Below are 20,720 nucleotides of genomic sequence, written 5' to 3'. Positions count from 1 at the left end.
AGCACGCGCGCACACACACACACACACACACAAACATATACATCAATTAGCACAGATTAGTAGTGCAGAGAAAGATTGCCTTAGGACTGAAAGGAGGGAAAGTTGTTGGGGTATTTAGAGAATCATCACCTACTGATTGAGGTTTTGTGCATAAAGAGCTTTATTCTGGTGGAAGCTCTTTCGACCAACTCAGTGGATGAGCTGGGACTCTGTCCCTCCATAGCCCTTGAGTGCACTGTTGGCAGCGCCTCCCTGCCCTACTCCTGCTCCCCTGCTCCCATCAGTGAATTGGAGGCACAATTTGGGGGAATCACTTAAACATGGAAAAGCCATTTCTAGCTTATGAGCCATGCAAAAATATGTGTCAGGCCAGATGTGGCCCATGGACCATAGTTTTCCCACCTCTGATCTACTCTAAACACTTCATTTTTCAATTAAGAAACCTAAGGCCCAGGGAGAGGGAGTGACTGCCTTGAGGACACATAGTGAAGCTCATGAAAGACCTGGGATGGCGAACAGGCCTCCAGGCTCCCGAGTCTGGCTCCATCTTCTGCCCTGAACCAATCCAAACCAGAGACCACACAGAACATGAAGGGCCTAGTGCCTCTCACTTAACAGATGAGGGCTCCAATTCAATCACGTCCAGGCGCTGTGTCCAAATTAGACACGTGAGGCTTTACCTTTATCTCCCTCCTGTTCATTGGAGATTTTCTTCAGGTCAATGAAATGGGTTGCCAGCGCGACATCGTTCACGCTGCCTTCGTCCCACACCTGGATTTTCACCCTCCGACACAAGGGAGGGAACATTTCCTTGAAGATCACCTGTTCATGCCACACGGGATCGGCACAATTCTTCTGCACCGTGGTTCGCCCCTAAAAACAAAGCCAGGAGAATGGGAGCCATGGGAACAAAACGTGACTTACCCAGGAAAACTCATCAAACCTGCTGGAAATATGAAGTGAGTTCTTAAAAACTGTGAACCTTCCTCCACCCAACACCCGTGAAAATCAGTTACACCCAGCGAACGTTACTGGTGTCCTACTCTGCGCCTGACACTGTGCCAGGCACTGGGGCAAAGGTGAGTAAGGCTCGGGGCCTGCCCTCAGGAAGTTCTCATCCTCATACCAGGACGGGGGTGAAACTAACACGGTGCTATGGACAGCAGTGCTCCCCACACCTCAGGGAATGCCCCAGATTTAAACCCAGAGTTCATGTTTTATAAAAGGAGGAATCTGTGTAAATCACTTCCCCAGTCTGGACCTCATCACAAAATGGAGTTGATGTCCTATTGACCGCCAAGGCAGTCCACGTCAAAAATACTCCGGTGTTCACCCGGCCGAGTGGAGGGGTCGGGGAGACATATAGTTAAGGGCAGAGGCAATATGTGTCAACTGAAGCTTCAAAGCCCAGCCAGCCAGGATTGAGCCCCAACCATGTGCCCAGGCCCTGGTACTTCCAATGGCTCTTAAGCAGGAAACAGGGATGTTCAGATTTACACAGGATAACGACCACCTGGGCAGACTGTGGAGCAGATTGGGAGGAGGCTGGTAATTCTGCAGAGACTGGGTCACAGCTCGGAGAAGTAGCCAGAGGTAAGAAAGGCGGCCTGTCTGCCCAGGTTCTAACCATGATGCCCCGTGGCTCCTCTCTATGATCTCCAATGGACAGTGAGTGAGCAATCCTCCCCTTCTTTCTTGCCACATGACTCGGTGCCTCTTTGCGGCAAGTTTTTTCTCTCAAGGCACTTCCTAATTTTGATTTTAACTTCATATCATTTGACTAGAAATGTCCTAGGTAAAGACCAGACCTGTCATTGTTGGTGACAACAGTTCCTCACCATCTGCCCAGCGAAGGAGACCTCCACGAAGGGATCCACGAGGTCCTTACTGTCACCCACAAATGCTTTGGTCACGTTCGCCATGATGCTGGAGTTCATCTTGGGCAACCCTTCTGCTTTGTAGAGTCTCACATAGAATCTGGCCCAGGGTCTCTCTGATGGAAACCCTTGAGGGATCAAAAGGTTCCTTAGAGGAGGACAAAAACAAAAAATAAAAAAGCGCTCTCTCATAATAGAATAGAGAAAAAAGCGAGATCCTGATATGTGACAGAAATCTGAAAAGATTAGGATCTATTGCTAAAATGAGTTTTCTTCTTAGTTTAATGACAGTGAAGGGTATGATTAGAGTGAATGCAAACTCACTTAGGTCCTACAATTATAGAATAAACACTGTCTCCCACGCTGTACCTTACAATAGGTACATTAAGTCTCCCCATTTTATAAATCAGTGGTTGAAATTATAATTCTTTCAAAGGAAAATCAGCTAAATTCAAATAAATCAGATAAGCTCAGGAATAGCTTGTCTGTTATGGGTTATTATAGGAAGACAGGCTCTACTTGTCCTAGAAACTGACTTCCCAATGCATAGTTACACCTTCCGTCAGACACATCTCGATGCCTCAGATAGAGCAGAATCCCATGTGGATAAGTTATAAACTTGGCCATTCTCGTGTACCCATAAGGAAAGGGAGGGAGGGAAAGAGACATGGAAATGGGAACATATCATTTCCATTGTCCAGCTCTGGATGAATCTGTCTCACTTTTCTATTTGTTCCTCAGCATCGGAGATTTTCGGGTTGGTCTTTAAGATGTCGCCTTTCCCAATCACGCTGATGTCACACTTCAGATACCCCTTCGTGCCAATCCTGATATCACCAGGGTCTGTGAGCAGGGCCCACTTGTCACAGAACTGATGACCTGTAAAAGGGTCCTGACAGCTCAGATATCCTGCACAGATGGACCCAGCCCCACCCAATTCTCTACCACACCCAAGGTCTCCCGCACTCTACTGAGGGATTACCTCATCTGGGCTATTTCCAAGTCTCACGCCACCTCCCTCTCCTCCTTTCCCACCTGTCCTTTACTTCCCATTCTCTTCACCATCTTTTTCTCCAACCGGTCACAAGTATTTGGGAAGCCTTTTAACCTGACAGAAATTCCCTAGCCAGAATTCTAGATGTGACGAAGTAGGAGGACATTAAAGGAGTATAGAAGTCACATATTATTTCACAGGCCATAAATGTGGCTCATGGATTTTTTTGTTTGGCCTACACTGGAAGTCCAAACTTCAAAATCTCATACAAAAACCTATACTTCTGGCTTATCCAAAAACAAACTGTTAGACCAGGCAATACCGAGGGCACATTCCACATGACAACAGAAGGTAAAGGAGCTGAGTAGATGCTAATCCTAATGGAATCAGTAGAGCTAATTCAAATTCACATGACCTGGACCCCTGGACATGTGAGTTTGAATCACAGTTGAAGAAAAGAGGCCTTTCATGAGAAAATCTAAGTTTATTGTTGGCTTTATTATTTATTAGCTCTTGACCTTGGACAAATTACCTAGTTTCTCTGAGTTTCACTTTCTTTTAAATCAGGGATAATAATGATTTCTACAGCAAATCCTTACATGGCATACCACAGTCATTATTCTGTGCTGGGACTACACTAAGCACTCTTTGTATATTTATTAACTTAATCCTCCAACCACCCTATGAAGAAAGTACTGAGATATGAAGAAGCCAAGTCATTTGCCCAAGGATGCACAACTAGGAAAGAGCAGAGTAGAATCTGAACCCAGTCAATCTGGCTCCAGAGCCCATATTCTTAACTTCAACACTTTCCTATCTTCGTTGATGCTGTCTCACAGCACTAAATGAGACAGAATTTGTGAGAATGGAACAAGCTGCTCAGAAGTATGGACATATAAGATAATTTTGTCATTAGATCTTAAACTGAGGAAAAGAGCCATCTCTTACTCAACAGTCTATAATTGGTGCTCAGTGTTACTGAACGGATGGTTAAATGGATGAGAGAATAACTGAGTTGACCTCCAGGTGGGGTAAACTGGAGAAGAGTAAGAGAGCTACGAGGAGGCAAGGCTTTCTTACCAGGCTGGTTGTACACGGTGCCCAGGTCCACTTTGAAGGCGCCAATCAGGATGCTTCCTATCAGCTTGTGATGAAAGACCTGAGGAGTGACGGAGCAGTGAGCCCGGAAGAACCACATTTCTTTTTTAGGATAAACCTGTGAAATGGGTTTCTGACACCTCAAAGAGCATTCTAGGCCTTGACCCTTGTCTGACCTCCACTCGTCTCTGAAGCACAATGACATTTGGTCACCAAAAACTCAGGGCTGTAAAGGGCATCCAGAAGTACCTCTTTCTCCCAGCAGGTTTTCAGCAAATCCTTTATTAAAAAACACTTAACAAAGCTCACTGTCTGAGCATTCTTCTTTTTTTTTTAAGCAAAATGAACTTTTGTGCAGCCAACCCTTCAACATCCATCTTTGCCTGTTGAAACTTTATCATCCTTCAATACCTAGAGCAAATGTTGCTTCCTCCAAGCAGCCCTCCCTGATTCCCCACAGCTGAAAGTATTCCCTTTTTTCCAGTAACTCACACAACACTTTGCTCACAACTTTCTCATCACATGAAGTTTTGGACATGTACAATAGTTAGAACAAGGGAGATGGCCATCCTCAATATTTCATCTAACCAGTAGACAGCAGAGGGCCTGGCTGGCTGCAGCAGCACATCTGAATGCCAATGCTATAAAGATGAATTTAAGTTCTAAAGGAAGGTGTCAGAGCTGGCCCTCGGTTCAGAAACAACATTGTCTGAGACACTGCTGAAGATTCAGGAGGAGTTTAACCCTTAACCCAGAAAAGGGAAAAGAGGAAGGGCAGCGGTAACTTCGTGTCTTCAGATCTTGGAAATACTTCCATGTAGAAGGGTAGGTTCCCAGTGTAGCTCCCAAATTACGGGAAGAGAGATGTCAATTCACCATAAGGATAGTTTTTATAACAGAACGTCTTAGCAATGGAATGGGCTTTCCCAGAAGTAGTGATCTCCCCATCACTGGGTATAATTAAGCAGAGTCCAAGAACCTCATGTAATGGAGGTGACAGAGAAGGATTCCTGCACTGACTGGAAGTTGGATTAAATGACCTCTAAATTTTCTTCTAATTATAAAATGCTATGAGTCCCTTGAATCAAGGACAGTTTCCTACTCTCTTCTACCCACCATGTGGCCTTGTTCATAATGGGTGTTCAATAAACACTGAGTGAATTAATGAATAAGACAGATTGAATGATGGATGAATAGGAGACTTTTGTAGCTTCTAAACAGCTCCTCTGGGAGAGTCAATAAGAAACAAACTCACTGACTTCAAGAAATGGAGACATGACAGCCTTTCCCATCTCCTTTTTCACTCTTCCTTCCCTGACCAAACTTTGCAAGGATGTGAGAGAATTGAGGGGAAGCAAGGACAACTTGGCTTGATAAAGGAGTTATTTAAGGCCACATACGCCAAGCTCATTCCAACCCTTCCATGCTTGCAGTTGCTAATGTGGCTTCCCAAAGGCCTGAGCAAGAACACAAATCTGACTCAAGCTATTCTCAGGTCAAAGGTGTCTGGGTCCCAGTGAGGCGATGGGATGCAAGAGCCCCAAACAGATCTTTAAATAACACAGGAGACCTCCTCAAATCATCCACCTAGTGTGAGTGCCAGGCAACTGGTGTGTTCAGGCATTAGACTGCCAGAACTCTGGAGCGTCTCACACACAGAGTGCTGGGGACCCTGTCAGGGGAAGATGGTCTTGGGCGCCACCAGGGTCTGCTGCAGCTGTCTATCCCAATAGCATCTGCGTATAGCACTCCCTCCTTTTTCTCCCATGTTGAGTGTATTCTGGGCATGTTGACTTATAGTTCATGCACTAGCAGAAAACTTGTATTAAATACTCCCCCCTCGAGAGAAGTTTTCCCTTTATAATCTTTGGTCTCTGTCCCAAAGGGTTATTTAGGCAGACCAAAGCAGTCTCTTCTTGTAAGTTAGGACCAGAAATAGCCAATACCAGCTTTGATCCTCTGTCTAAAAATCCACTTGGCCCACAGAGAGTCATGACTCTTGTCTATGATACAGCATAAAAATCTAGCTATTAACCATTTATCTGCAATCTAGACAGACTCTTAGGAGCCTGAATCTCCCAAACAGGTCATTGCCTGAGCTATGTAATATAACAAAGTCCTGGGCAATGTCCCAGGTCCCAAAATATCTTCTGCACCACTTGTCATCGTGCCTGGAATTTAAACATGAAGAATGTTTGGCTCTTGATAATTTTTCATTCTTCAAGAGTCACATTCTTCAAGTGCCCCTTGGAAAGATAATACCATAATTTCACTATTGCCTAAGCCTCATGCAGGACTGATATATAACATGTTGTGTGTGTGTGTGTGTGTGTGTGTGTGTGTGTGTGTGTGTGTGTGACATAATATTAAAATAAAGATGAGCAAATGATAAAGACAGGCAAGGAAGTCTTCAAGACAGGTTTTCCATCTTCACCATTCTTTTTTTTTTTTTCTTTTTTCTTTTAAATATATTTTATTGATTTTTCACAGAGAGGAAGAGAGAGAGAGATAGAGAGTTACAAACATCGATGAGAGAGAAACATCGACCAGCTGCCTCTTGCACATCTCCCACTGGGGATGTGCCCGCAACCAAGGTACATGCCCTTGACCGGAATCGAACCCGGGACCTTTCAGTCTGCAGGCCGACGCTCTATCCACTGAGCCAAACCGGTTTCGGCCATCTTCACCATTCTTATTAGAGTTGGTGTCACTGTTAGGAAAACATTTCCTCATTCTCCACACATTTTATGTTGGCGTATAAAATAGGAATTCTGTCCTTTCAGAACAATTTGGAAGAGAGTATGTTCCCTGCAACCCCTGACCCTACCACTTTCAAGCATGAACATCCTACTACCCTCTGCATGGGAGAAGCAACAATTTCTCAAACTGGTGAGAGAGATGTAGTGTGTTGTCCAGTGGTCTCTGTCCTTTTACACAGTGGTATGAAGTTGGTAATGATCCTGTGTGTATTCTCTCATGTGGACTAGTACAGCTTCAACTCAGCACTTTTCCTTCCCATTCCTGTCCTCCAGGTGGTGGGCCAACCTGGCTGGACCAGAACGCTCTCTCTGTCTCTACTCTTCAGGCTCGATCTGTGGAGGTAGGAATTCACCTGCCAGGGCTGAGGGAGGGTCTATGCAGCAGACCCAATCCCCCATGGGTAGATCTGGAGGTCTACACTCAACAGCAACTAACTACTAAGAAGCCAAGTGGTAACCACTTGCTCCAAATCACATCCTCTAATCCAGCATTACTGATACATTTGGTTCCTTCCTGATTCTTTCTGTTTCTCAGTTTACTACTAACTAGGAGGGGAAGGGATGTGATTAACTATCATTAGTGTGGAGATCACTCCAAGAGAGAAGCACTAACATTTGCTTCAGAAAAAGAAAGAAACCAATTCAAAAATGGCAATCCACTGTCATTTGAGGCATATTTTTCACATTCCCACATTAGTACACTACACAATTCAATTCATGATGGCTTGATAGTAGATCACAACTTGCTTCCAACAAGCACAGATTTTCTTGAAAAGGTTTTCCTTCTGGAACTCCTCTATTCTGCTTATTGCAAGTTCTATCCTGTTGGTTTCAAACTCACCAGCTCATGCTCGCCCTCCTGAGTCTATCCTCTTCTAAGCAGGCTGTGGTGCCCTAGAGAACTCCCAGTGCCTAGAGTCTCTCCCACTCCCCTCACTCCCACCACCGATCATATACTCACTGAGATTTTGATGATCTTGTCAAAAAGATGCACTTGAGGCCCAATGAAGTCGAAGACAAAGTACTATAAAACATAAAGTTCATTCTGACTTTAAATCCCAGCCTTGCATGTAAGAACCCTGTCCCTAGAGTAGATTTACATCTGTATTGTTCTAACCAGTTGCTACATGGGCCTCAATGGCATGAATGTATATATCATCAATGGATTGGCCATACCCTTTGGAAGGTCATTTAACTTGTTTTCAAATTTTTTTCAACCAAAAAAATAAAGAACGCCACCAACCACATCTTTGCACAGGATATATGTGAGTTTTCCTCTAAAATGGGCATGAGAAGTGGAATTGTTGGGTCATGGTTTATTTTATATGCATGTAAATATTTAGTAAATAGCATGAAGTTTCTTTCTGAGGGAGCTAAACCATTTGACATTCCCACTGGCAGCATATAAAAATAGCCATTTCTCCACACCTATACCAAGCCTTTATATTGTCAAATATTTTATTTATTTCTTTTTACCTATCTAGGATGATGGGTGAAAAGAGTATCTCAGTGTGGAATATAGTCAATAGTATTGTAATAACTAAGTATGGTGTCAGGTGAGTACTAGACTTACTGTGGGGGATCACTTTGTAAATTATACAAATGTCTAACCACTATGCTGTGCACCTGAAACTAATATAAAATAATTTTGAATGTCAACTGTAATTAAAAAATAAGTAATAAAAATATTTTTAAAAAGAGAGAGACATGCCTAGAGTCATATAGCTAGTTACTGGTGGGCCTGGAACCAAGCCTGTGTTCTCCTGGAATTATCACACAAGGGGCTCAAGGACTAGACATTTCATCATCTAAACTTCAGTGAGTACTTTCCAAATGTGGGGTCGTATGATTCTAAGGTGCAGAACTCTGGAGTGGTGGTGTTTGTTTGTTTGTTTGTTTTTGTGGATTGTAGAGGTAGAACTAGGAAGTCGTTTTGTGAATTATTTCTTTCTTTTCTTTTCTTTTTTTTTTTTTTTTTTTTTTTGAGCTTCAGGATAGAGAACTGACCCAAGGATATTAGAGATGAACATGACAGCAGTAGGAAAGAGAAAAGTAACCTCTAACAGCCTGTTTTTAATGGGCAAAACAGAAAAACCAAAATGTGGAAACGGAAAGATGTCATCATGTATTATAATGAGATCTTCAAAATGGCAGTCCTTAGGTATCAATGAAAGGTTACAGCATTTCCAGTGCCTTCTGTTTAAGAAAACAGAAAAACGTGTAACATTTCAGGAAGTTCTTTATATATATATATGTTCAAATTTTTTAAGAGTTTCATGTTCAGAATTTATTTTATGTGCAAAATTCACTTACATGCTAGTCTTCATTCTCTGATATATGAGATGCTGTGGGTTCCTTTGGACCAATAAATTAGTTCCAATGTTTATTGCCTTCTGCTGAATCTCACATTTCAGACCCAACTGCCTCACACAGGTTCCCCAGACTGCCGAGCCCACACACATTTCTAGCTGGGAAATATTCCCCAGCCCCTACTAACCAGCTTCTTCAACATCTGATGAACTTTGGGCTTGACAACTAGGGTCAAACGCTGTAATAAATGTTTTCAGTTCAACTGGAAGACAGATTTTTACTTCAACTTCTATGTATTTGCGTGATTACACTTGGGCCTAAGTTAATGTCATTTAGATCCAGGACTTGTATGCATAAGGCAGATAAAAATTATAATCATTAACAAATTTGTAGAGCTTTGCATCAAAGCATTTTCACGCACATTATTTCACATCACACCCATGCCAATGTTATGGAGGCAGGGAGAGGACCAGAAAGGAGACAACCGCCACTGCTACTCCCGATAAAAGGCTCAGAGGCAGGAGTGATAACGAGGAAAGGAGTTTACAGCTCTAATGGGATTTGGGTATTTTCTATGCATTTCATTATCCATGCTCTCCTGCCTTCCTTTTCAATTACCACCGCCACCGGGAAAGTAATTAAGAGTTTACTGAATTTTTTGATAATTCATGGTGTCTAAGGGAAAACAAGCACCCTCGAACACTATTGGAGTATGAATGGTTACCTCTTGGGAGGGAAATCTGGAGATATCAACATTTTAAATGCTATTCATGTTGACCAATGTCACCCCAATAAATTTATTTTAAAATTTCTTAGTTGCATATATTCTTTGTCCCAGTCATGCCATGTAAATATTATTATAAGTAGTGGCCAAAGACTGAAAGAAATTGTAATATCCATCAATGAGAAATTGACTGGCTTAGTAAATTACAGTGTACCGATGCAATGGGAAACTGTACAGCAATGGGCAGAAAATGAGACTGAGCAGTACATCCTGATTCGGGCTCATCTCCAAGACACATTGGTTGAAAGACCAGGGTCCAGGACAGCGTGTATAGTATGCTACCATTTGGTGACAATATTTATTTGTATTCTTAGTGCTTGCCCAAAATGTCTCTAAAACGGTATACAAATGCCTGGTGAGAATGGCTGCCTCCAGGGAGGAGACTAAGGGGTTAAGGATCAGAGATCAGTGGGACACATATTTTTCACCAAATCGCACTTTATACTCTTTGTATCTTTCACCATTTTTTTTTACTGTCTAATCTTTTTCCTTTCAAAAGAGAATGTAGTGTGTTTAATATTTATAAGCTTCATGTCTCTCTTTGATGTATTCCTTTACAATTTTTACATTGCTTAGGAAAATATGACTATTTTACTTTCCAAGGCAGCATGCCTGTTTCAAAAGTAATAATTAGATTTACAATGCCTCTGCTATGCAAAAGAATGTGTATCTTCTCACTAACCAACATCCAACACATTTTTAATATAAACCTAGAGCTTATAACGGATGAAGATAAGCTTATAAGGAATAAGAAAATGGGTCTTACTAAAATATAGTAATGTATTTTAAATGAGTGGGAATTTCTTACCTATCCTTTCCATTATCTTGTTGTTTAACTTTATGGACTGTTTGTTAAGGAGGCTATGAGAGTTTGCCATGGGCTTAGATGAGTGATGGGAAGCAGTCATGAGGGCACAGGCTTTCTATCTGGCTCAAGAACACCAGAGAGTGGCAGTTGACAGAGTGTTGATGGAGAGGGTATTGGGGACTCCCATGACTTACTTCATTGTAAAATGGGCTGTTGGTTCCTTCCTTCACTGTGCTTTGCTTCTTCTCATCCCCGACCTCAATGATCACAACTGGGTCAATGTTTTCACCCACCAGTTGGCGGGCCTCAGTGATGGTTATGGCAATCTACAACACAAAGCAGCGTGTACGCACTCTGGACCAGGCTCTTCACTCACACAAGAAGAACTGGGGAAGCTGGTAGGAAGAGTCAATCACTTACTTGATAACTTTGGGATCTGACTTCCCCATCATGGATCTTAGTCAACAGTTTTGATCTATTAAAAGAAAGTTGAACATATACATTTCATCAAGTAAGAACATACTTGAGATCCATAATCCATGTAATATTTCCCTATGTATTTCTAAGTGCTTTTATTTATGTCATATCACATATTCTCTTTACATCTCTGGGGGAGATAAGTATAAATGGACAAGTGACAAATCTCTCTATGACTCAGTTTCCCCATCCTAAAAGTGGAGCAAATAACAGTACTTACCACATGAGGTGATGGCTACAATTTAATGATATAATGCATGTAAACGTTTAATCCAGGACTTGGTGAAAATAAACATCAACTCTTATTGTTAGTATGATTATCAGTATTATTTATTTTTTATTTCACAGAATGAAAAACTGAGATTCCTCAGCAAGTCAGTGGCAGAGCTGGGTCTCAATAAGGATGTCCCCTGTCTCCTGTCAGATCCTTTCCACAGGACCACTTTGCCATTCCCACTAGATATAACCATTCTGAGTTTCGTGATTATATCTGTTAGATATAACCATTATGAATTTTGAGATTGAAAGAATTGGTAAAAGAGAAATTGGAAAGAACAGCCAAGGTTTTATCTCAGTGAAATTTCACATTCCAGACAATTCCCTTTATTTGGACTGTCATAAGTAATTGAAAACAGGTGTGCCACACCTGGGATTTAGAGATTGGATAATAGTAGAAAGAGATGAAGAATTCTTATTGTCACAGAAGCAGCAACAGGCAGGAAATGAACTGTGCCTGAGTTCCTTTTAAATGTATTCTCTTGCCTTTTAACAATACCATCATGCATCTCGACTTCATTCCATTTCTTCAGATAACTGAGTCTGGTAGAGAACAGAGTAAACTAGCAAAAAACTCTCAAGGCTTTGGAGTCAAACTGATCTGAATTAGAATACTTGTTCTCCCCAATTTTGTGATGTTAGCCTTAATTTCCTCATTGGAAAGTGGAAACGATCATTTCTACCACATAGGGGTAGAGGAGATAATGCATGTAAATATCAAAAGATAGATGTTCGTTAAAATGGCAAACATATCAATCGTTTACTATGTGGAAGCTGTGTGATTTCCTCAGTTAGAGGGAAAACCATGATGAATTAGCCATCCATCATCTTGACCCTTGCAAAGCTAGCTATCTATTCAAGAGAGAGGACCAAAGCATTTAAAGAGAACTAGAAGGTATAAAATGTGTCATATTAAAAAATGCCATCAGAGTTCAAAAAAGAGAGAAATTCCTGAGAGCTGGATAATCAACAGAGGCTGGATCTGAACTGAGCATTAGTTGGTGGGTAGAATTTCAACTGATGGAGAATGCTCTGACCAAGGAGAAAAGTCTCTACTCCTTACTTTTTTCCCTGCCTTCCTCCATTCAGTGCTATTATCCTGGTGAAATAAATGGCAAGTGATCCTTTAAAAGATACTTAAAAATAATTGGCATTTCCCCTATTCAGGGCTTGGGGGTGGTTGTCATGGTGCAGTGTATGGGGGAGGAGATATTGCAGTATGTTCATACAAATTTCATGTCTTCTGTTAAAGGTCAACCTCTGAGATAGCACCTTCTCCCTTTTCCATTGGTCACCCACCTCTGCCCGTTACATACATACACTGCCTTCCTGCCACAGCCTTGTAATAACAACTCAGGGAAGCACTAATTTTCATTTGAGAAAAAAAAGATGGGATGGCATGAAGAATTACCATGAGTAAGAAATTGACATAAACAAACATGGTACACTGAAAGCATTGATAGTTCCAACTACTAGCTTCCTTACATCCATGCTCTTTGCCCTAAAACAGTGTCCTCTGATGTGGGCTGGTATTGTGATCTGCATTGGCCAATAGAATGCAGCAGAAATAACTTGCCGATTCTATACCTAGGCCTCGAGAGACCTGTGTACTTCCACTTTCTCTCAGAATTCTGCCATCACCCCCATTGCAACAAGCTCAGATTAGCCTGTTGGGGGATCTGACACCACATGGTGAGCCCGGTGGTCCTAGCTGAGGCAAATCTGGACCAGCCTACCACTAGCCATCCCTCAGACTAACATCAGCAGAGCTGACATATGGCCATAGATACATAAGTGATATATCTGAGACTATCTGGCACCAATAAATCTACTTAATTAATTGGTAGACTCATGAACAATCATTAATGTTGATTATATGAAACCCCTGAATTTAGGGGTTATTTGGAAACATCACTAGCTGGCTGATACCACAAATCTCATGCAGAAGGCCAATTTGTTCTGACTTTTTAGCTGGGTTGCCTAAGAACCACCTTTTCATTTGGGACAGACACGAAGCTAAGACATCTAGGGTATTGATGAATTCAAGAGCAGGTGAAGGGCAGCTCCTGAATCTGTCTCCTATTGCTGCTGCCGTTCCTGAACTGTAGGGACATGAGGACCTTAACTCAGGGGATTTAAGACTGGAACCTGGTACAGCCAGGACCCTGGCCTGCTGAAGGTAGGCCAGGATCAAGAGGCCACAGAGAAAGCTGGACATGAGGATATGGCACCCGGTCTTCCTTAGGCCTTTGGCTCCTTGCAGGCAGTGACTAGGTGCTATTCTCTGTCCCCTCGAGCCTGCGGGGGTACTTGGTACAGGGGACGGGCTCCCAAATGTGTGCTCACTGCCTGCATCAACACTGTACCTTCTCTTTGGAGGAGCTGAGGGGACAGGAGTGATGGACGCATCATCATAAATCAAATCTCCTCTCAGTCCTTCCTGGGGAGAAGGGCCCTCCTGTGGTGCTTCTGCGTCACCTTGACCATCTAGGGGAGCAAAAAAGAAAAAAAAAAACCTGTTAAATATACATGTAGTAGTGACCAGAGCCTCCATTCTGTGTCCAGTGCCATGCCACAGAGATACAAGGGAACCATTAGATACAGCCTTAGTGTGTGGTATTTGTTACGGCAGTCATAGGAAACGAACACATGTGTTAAGACTATTTTCATGAATAGATACCCAACAGATTCTTTATAACACCTCCTCCCTCACCAGAAGGATTCTGATTTAATTTATCTGGGATGTCAATTTGTTTTTAATTCCCCAGGTCATTCTATTGTGTAGCAAATCTTGAGAACCACTTTTCAACCAGGTTTTCGGCAAAAAGTAAAGAGTGGATGGAACAATCTCTTACACAGAGAGGCTCTGACATGGTGTGGTTCAAAGACCCAACTCCAAATGGTTTGGGTTCAAATCTCAGCTCTGTCACTTTCTGGCTCCAAGATTTGGGGGAAGTTACTTAACTTCTTTCAGCCCAGTTTTCCTCTTCTATAAAGCAAGGCAATGCTAGCATTAGCTACTCCATAGGGCTGTTAGGAAACCTGAATTAAGTATAGATAGCTCTTAGCACAGTATCTGCCAGGTGCATGGTGAGTGTTCACTGTGTGGATTGTAAGTTGAGTAAGTCACTCAGAAGTTCATGGCATTTTCCCCTCCTTGCCTATAAAACGAAAGGATTAGATAAGAAAAGTGTTTTTAAAGCTTTTAAAAGCAACATAATTCTCTCATAAATGTAATTTTATATGAAACTTCAAATATATAACACGAGTCCATTTCACCCAAGCTGTTCTATGTGCCATTGGGTGAAACTCCGGGCAGGGAACCTCCCACAGGACCTCACCGCCCCCTCTTCAGGCGCCTTTGAAGCTGTTTCTCAGGACCTTGGACTCCACGGGACCCAACTGGTAAACTTGTCAGCTTAATCGTCTCTGAACACCTTCCAGTTTTAATGTATTTTGGTTCTCTGATTTTAATCAGCAACGAAGGAAAACGGTGCCAAATCAAATAATTGATGGGCTAATGGGCCCCCTATGTCAGAGGAACTCATGGACATAAGCCTTTGTGGTGGTCAGTAGTTACAGAAAGGATGCCGGAATGAATGCAGTCACCTTTGACTCTCCTCTCACTGTGGAAACAAGAGACAAGCCAGCCTGCGGGGACACAGAAAGAACGGCAGTGCCCGCCTGCTCCTGTGGCAGCAGAAGCAATTAAGCCTTTCTCCCTACTTGGCCACAAAGGCCTCAAGGATGGGGACCAAGTGTTATCCATGCAAGTTTCCAGCGACCATGCTTAGGTACCTACATATGCCAGACACTGTGCTAGGTTAGATGCCAAGGTTGGAAGGTAACAAAATGTGGACCCCCTCCAGCTACATTACATGCTGGAGGGTGACACAGACCCAGAGGTAGAGAGGCAGTCAGCATCTTCTAGAGCTTGTGTGCATGCATTCATTCATTTATTGAGTTACTACTCTGTTCTCTCCAATCTACTCACCATGGACCACCCAGAGTGACCATCTCAAAAAATCCACCTCGTGCTGCTTCTCTTCTTAAAACCCCTCAGTGGTTTTCCATTGCCCTTAGAATAAAGCTGAAGTCCACTTATGACTCTAATGCTCTGCTCTGTCTGGCTTCCGTCCCCTCCTCCTGGGCCACTGGTCCCTCTGCCCCTGCCATCACTGCTTTCTAGTCACACAGGCCTATTTCAGTTCCTTCTCCCCGAACAAGCTGTCTCCTGCATGGAATTTATCTTCACAGACATCCCTCCTCTTCCTGCCCACCCCTTGTTGGGTTCCTTCTCTTCCCTGAAGTTTCAGATTAAATGCTATCGCCACAGAGAACCCTTCTCTGACGGCGCTGAAACAGATTCCCCAATAGTCTCCGTTTTAGCATGCTATCATCTTGATGCTACTTTCCTCAACTTCTAATGCAGTTACCTCATTAGCGCCCCATAGGTAACAGATGGCCCATCCAGAACGGGCCCATTTGAGGACTTTTTTTTTTAATAAAGGTGTGGGTGTGAGAAAGCCACATAGGGTTGTGCAGCTCTCTGGGGCTCACAGCAGCCAAGCTGTTACCACTCAGAGGCCCCAACAATGAGGAGAGAGAGAGCACAGCCACCAGAGTGTAGAAAGAGAAGTCAGGTGCAGTCAGGCTTCCCTGCAAGGAGCAGCAGCCATCCTTCAGTGGAGGGACGCCAATCCTGGCCGCATTCTCTTCCCTCGCTCAGATCTCCTGCTGGGACAACCCACTGGGGAAGGAACCTAGGTCATGCAACCATAGAGGTTAGCCTCCTGGGATAGAGAACAGGTCCCAGGAAAAGGTGCAGAATAGATCTGGAGAGGCACATGGAAGAGTCCTACATAGAGCTGTCCCCCTTCTAGACCATTACACACCCAGACCTAGCACAGCTCAACTCTCAGCAGGCATTCCATTACTATCTGCTGAGCAGATGAATGAATGGACGATCCTAATAACTCTTAGTTGGGTAACTAATTAATGGAGGAGTTAAGGTAACTGGAATTTTAGAAAATAAAGGCATGGCCTAGTATGCCTCCAAATATGCAGATATAAGAGCCACAGACTTGGACAAACTCGAAACATTTCACCCAGAAAAGTCCTAACTTCCCAGGCCAGGCCAACAAGGAAAGACCAATGTGTACTCAGTTCTCTGGACTTTGTTTTGCCATCTCCTATAGGGTGGCCCCTGGCCAGCAGGACGGGTGCTATGTACTTTCTAGGAGGGGCCTGATTCTCTCTGCCCTGTTTGCTTTGTGGGCTGAAGACTCTAATTAGAATGAGCCAGCTCCTTCAAAACGCCTGTGGTGGACTGCCCCAAATCTCTGCCAGCTTGTTCCTTCCTCCCCTGAGCAGTGAGGGCGCCTAACTGGAGGGCAACTCAGCGGGTAAGAGAGCCCGGGCTCTGGTGTGAGACTGACCTGGGCTCAGGAGCCAACTTCTTCAAACTTATTAGCTGTGTGACTTTGGGCAAGCCACTCACCCTCTCTGAACCTCTGTTGTAAAACAGGAGCAAAGGAATCTACATTTTAGAGTAATGAATGATGCATGTCAAAAGCAGAAAGCATCAGGGTCTAATTCATGTGTCATAAATAATATTATTTTTCAGCCCTAGACAGTTTTGCTCAGCGGGTAGAGCATCAGACTGCGGGCTGAAGGGTCCCAGGTTCAATTCCAGTCAAGAGCACATACCTGGGGTGAAGGGCACATACCTGGGTTATGGGCTCGATCCCCAGTAGGGCGTGTGCAGGAGGCAGCCGATCAATGATTCTCTCATCATTGGTGCTTCTATCTCTCTCCCTCTCCCTTCCTTTCTAAAATAAATAAAAATATATTTTTAAATAAATTATCATTTTTCATAAGGCCCTTGTGCCTTACTTAAGATGTGTCTCCAGAACCTACCACAGTGTCATAATTTCAAGGACACCAGGAAAGACCTCCAGCCTTTTCTACCCATTCCCTGGTACCTATAATTTAACTGAATAGACAAGTACTTCTATGAAGCTTTAAGCCTTGTCCCCCACTTCAAATGCAATGCCTCTCCTATCTCGTCCCAGATGACTTGGACTCGTTATTACCAACACCTTTAGTGTGAATAATTTTCATGTTATTTTATTGTAAGATTGGGTTCTACCTGAGGCAAGGAGCGGAGTTAGGTGGGGAAGGGCTACAGGACACCTGCTGTGGATGGCAGTTCAGGGTGAAGGAGGCCCCCAAGGAGATGGCAGGGGTTTAGAAACGGCCCACAAAGCTGGCCTTGAACTGGTTGCTGTCAGAAGTCTCCCGGGGACCACCCCAGACCTGTCATGGAAGCCGCTGTTCCTATTTGAGTCAATAAACAGGAATGTCAAGTGGATGCCGGCCTGGCCTCTGCTGGCACAGCTCACCCTGTAACTCGGGCCTTGCTCTTTAGAAGAAGGAAGTAGCCAGTGGCAAGGACAGAAAGCCAGAGAGCCTGAATTTACCTCCCAACGTGACTGCTTCCTGGCTCTGTGCCTGCCATGGCGGGCCCGTGTCACGGGTCTGTGCTCAAAAGGACTTCCTCCAAGTTGGCTCAATGCTCTGCTGCTACCATCTTGAAATTCTTAATCATTTATTAAGACTGGCTTTGCATTTTGTTTTTCACTGGGCCCTGCAAATTCCTGCAGCTGGCCTTCCCCACACTTCACTCTTTCTGCATCTCTGTAAACTCTTTTGTAAAACTAGGACAAAAACACCTACTGGTAAGATGATGGAGGGGTTAAATGGGACAATACAGACAGAGCCTCCCCCATAGCAGCTGCTAAGCTCGCTCTCATTTTCAATCTTACTTGATTCTCCATATGGCCATGTGAGGTCAACCCAGCAACCCACGCCATGTCCGCTTGACAAAGGAAGAAACCGGGACTCAGAGCTGCTGAGGGGCTTATCCTGGGCCACAGAGCAAATGGGAACAGAAGCAGGAGCCTGAGTCCAGCTGCTGCTTCTTCGTGGCTCCCCTTCCCCAGCCCAGCGGTGTCCACCTGCCCGTTTGGTCCAATGACCAGGTGACCAGCCATCCTGGGGTGGACGGCCTTGGGCCCGCACCTGTGATCGGCAGGGTCCAAAGACCCAGCAGGCAGGATGTCCTGCCTCACTCCTATGGAGCGTGAACCCCATTCTCAGCCATGGAGGGGTCCACTCTGTGAGGCCCCCAGGCCCCAGGGTAGTAGTCAGCTCCCCCCCACCCCACCCCCACCAGGGCCTCACCTTGGGCAGCCTTGTTGGCTAGGATTAACCCCTTCTCTGCTTTATTCTTCTTCTTCTTCAGCTTCAACCCAAACATCCCCTTTCTGAAAAGAAGAAGAAAAACTTCAACACAGTCATTGTCACGCTGAGTCATTCAGATGTTAGGAGAAAATAAACACACGCGCGTACACTGACTTCTCCCGGAAGCCGGCCAGCCTCCTCATCCACCCAGGATGAGGATCCAAAGACAAGTGTCAGGATGACCCAACAAGGGATCCAGACAGCTCTCCTCATGCAGAAACCACAAAAACCCCATCTGAACAGAAATCATAAAATAAAAACGAAAGAATGAAATCGTGAAGTGCACCTACAATCCCACTTAAATGAGGCCCAATTCTAATACTAACAGCACTAGCTGGCATTTTTCCAATTCTCACTCACCTGTGTCACCCACGCAAAACAAATGACATCATTTAATCACGATGTCGATCCAGCCGCCCTCTCCTACCCATCTTACAGATGAGGAGCCAAGGCCCAGAGAGGGTAGGTGATGTTTCTAAGGTCGCACAGCTCCTAAGCATCAGAACCACCACCGGAATCCAGGTTTGCCTGATTTCCCCGAGCCCAGGTTCTAACCTGTGTTTGGCCTTGAGCCGGCTGCTTCCTCTGAGCAGGATGGACACCCTTTCAGAGCCAGGCTCTCAGACCATTTCCAAGGTCAAGAGGCCCTGGAACTCACTAAGGTCACCCCGCAAGTACACAGCTAAGCTGACACATAGTATGTGACCTAAATGTCAGCTACGGTTACTATTGTTATTACTAGCCCTGAGTGGGAAGCCATTTGGGGACCTCATCCCTGGGAAAGGCCCTAGTCCACTTCTCTATCAGACAATAGGAGCATCCTGACCTTCTGCTGGCCTCCTGAGAGAATCCCTTTCTGGGGCTGGGAGAGTGGCGAGCAGCCAGCTGTGTGTGGGAGAACGGGAAGTCACAGTTGAGAGGAGAGTCCGGCAGGCTGGTGGGGCAGCCGTGGAGGAAGGGGGCAGAGGAAGAAGGAAGGCTGGAGGAAGGGGGTGAAGAGAGTAGCGAAGGCTCCAGCCCTCTGTGAGCTTTCTGCATTCCTGGAGCAGTGTGAGAAGAGTGCTGGGACCATCCGTTTCCCGTTTTGCTTTCATATTTAGGACTCAGGAGGGGCAGGGTGCAGAGGCTGGGATCAGGAACTCCGCAGTCAGATTGCCTGGATTCCAACCCCAGCGCTATCTTTGCCACCTTGACCAGGTACTGAACATCTCCAAGCTTCAGGGTCCTCGTGTACAATGAGATAATGAATGTAAAGTTTTTAGTATAGTAACCGGAACATACTGTTGGTCAATAAACATTAGTTATTCTTGTTATTGTTCTAAGGGATAGGATTAGGACCAATGAGCAGAAACTTCTAGGAGACACACGGGAAGCTTCTACTTATTCATGTATTTAGTTATCTGTTTGTTTATTCTGTTGATATTCTCTCTGGATCCAGATGAGCAATTAAGGATCTCCACAATGGTGCTGTCTGAATAGTGAAATGGGCTGCACTGGGTGGGGGGTGAGCTCCCTGTTCCTGGAGGTGTGCAAGCGGAGGCCTGAGGACTACTGGTAAACTATATTGTGAAGAGGCCAAACATCAGAAAGGTGGTACCTGAGGGGCCCTTTGAGACCTACAGATACAGTAGGATGGGAAAAAATGGGTCCTTGAACCACCCAGACATGGATAAATACCTCTCTGAACCTCAGTTTCCCCATTGGTACAATGAGGTAATAGTAAAGTTCCTACTTAACAGGATTATTGTGAAAATGAGATGAAGTAAGCAAAGCACCCAGGACAGTGCTTGGTATATGAAAAGTGCTAAAAAACAAACAAACAAACACGGGCCGGCTGGCATGGCTCAGATGTTGAACACCGACCTATGAACCAGGAGGTCATGGTTCAATTCCTGGTCAGGGTACATGCTGCAGTTTCGGGCTCGATCCCCAGTGGGGGGCCTGCAGGAGGCAGCCAATCAATGATTCTCTCTCATCATTGATATCTTTATCTCTCCTCCCTTCCTCTCTGAAATCAATAAAAAACATTTAA

General features: G+C 44.4%; 1 protein-coding gene across 1 annotated transcript in view; it reads right to left on the bottom strand.

Moving 5' to 3' along the window:
• Positions 1-20,720, bottom strand: part of FER1L6 (fer-1 like family member 6) — a 112,435-nt gene that overhangs the window by 82,860 nt on the left and 8,855 nt on the right. The window contains exons 2-10 of the mRNA XM_036338638.1: positions 18,629-18,711; positions 13,750-13,870; positions 11,051-11,105; positions 10,825-10,956; positions 7,690-7,752; positions 3,952-4,030; positions 2,600-2,756; positions 1,839-2,025; positions 681-873 (exon numbers count right to left, since the gene is read on the bottom strand). Of these exons, the coding sequence (XP_036194531.1) occupies positions 681-873; positions 1,839-2,025; positions 2,600-2,756; positions 3,952-4,030; positions 7,690-7,752; positions 10,825-10,956; positions 11,051-11,105; positions 13,750-13,870; positions 18,629-18,704 (1,063 nt within the window). The 5' untranslated portion in view covers positions 18,705-18,711. The remainder of the gene's footprint in view (positions 1-680; positions 874-1,838; positions 2,026-2,599; positions 2,757-3,951; positions 4,031-7,689; positions 7,753-10,824; positions 10,957-11,050; positions 11,106-13,749; positions 13,871-18,628; positions 18,712-20,720) is intronic.

Source organism: Myotis myotis, unplaced genomic scaffold, assembly GCF_014108235.1.
Source record: "Myotis myotis isolate mMyoMyo1 unplaced genomic scaffold, mMyoMyo1.p scaffold_m19_p_16, whole genome shotgun sequence".
NCBI classification, from domain to species: domain Eukaryota; kingdom Metazoa; phylum Chordata; class Mammalia; order Chiroptera; family Vespertilionidae; genus Myotis; species Myotis myotis.
Note: the sequence above shows the minus strand (reverse complement) of the source record. Positions and strands in the feature narration are given on the sequence as shown.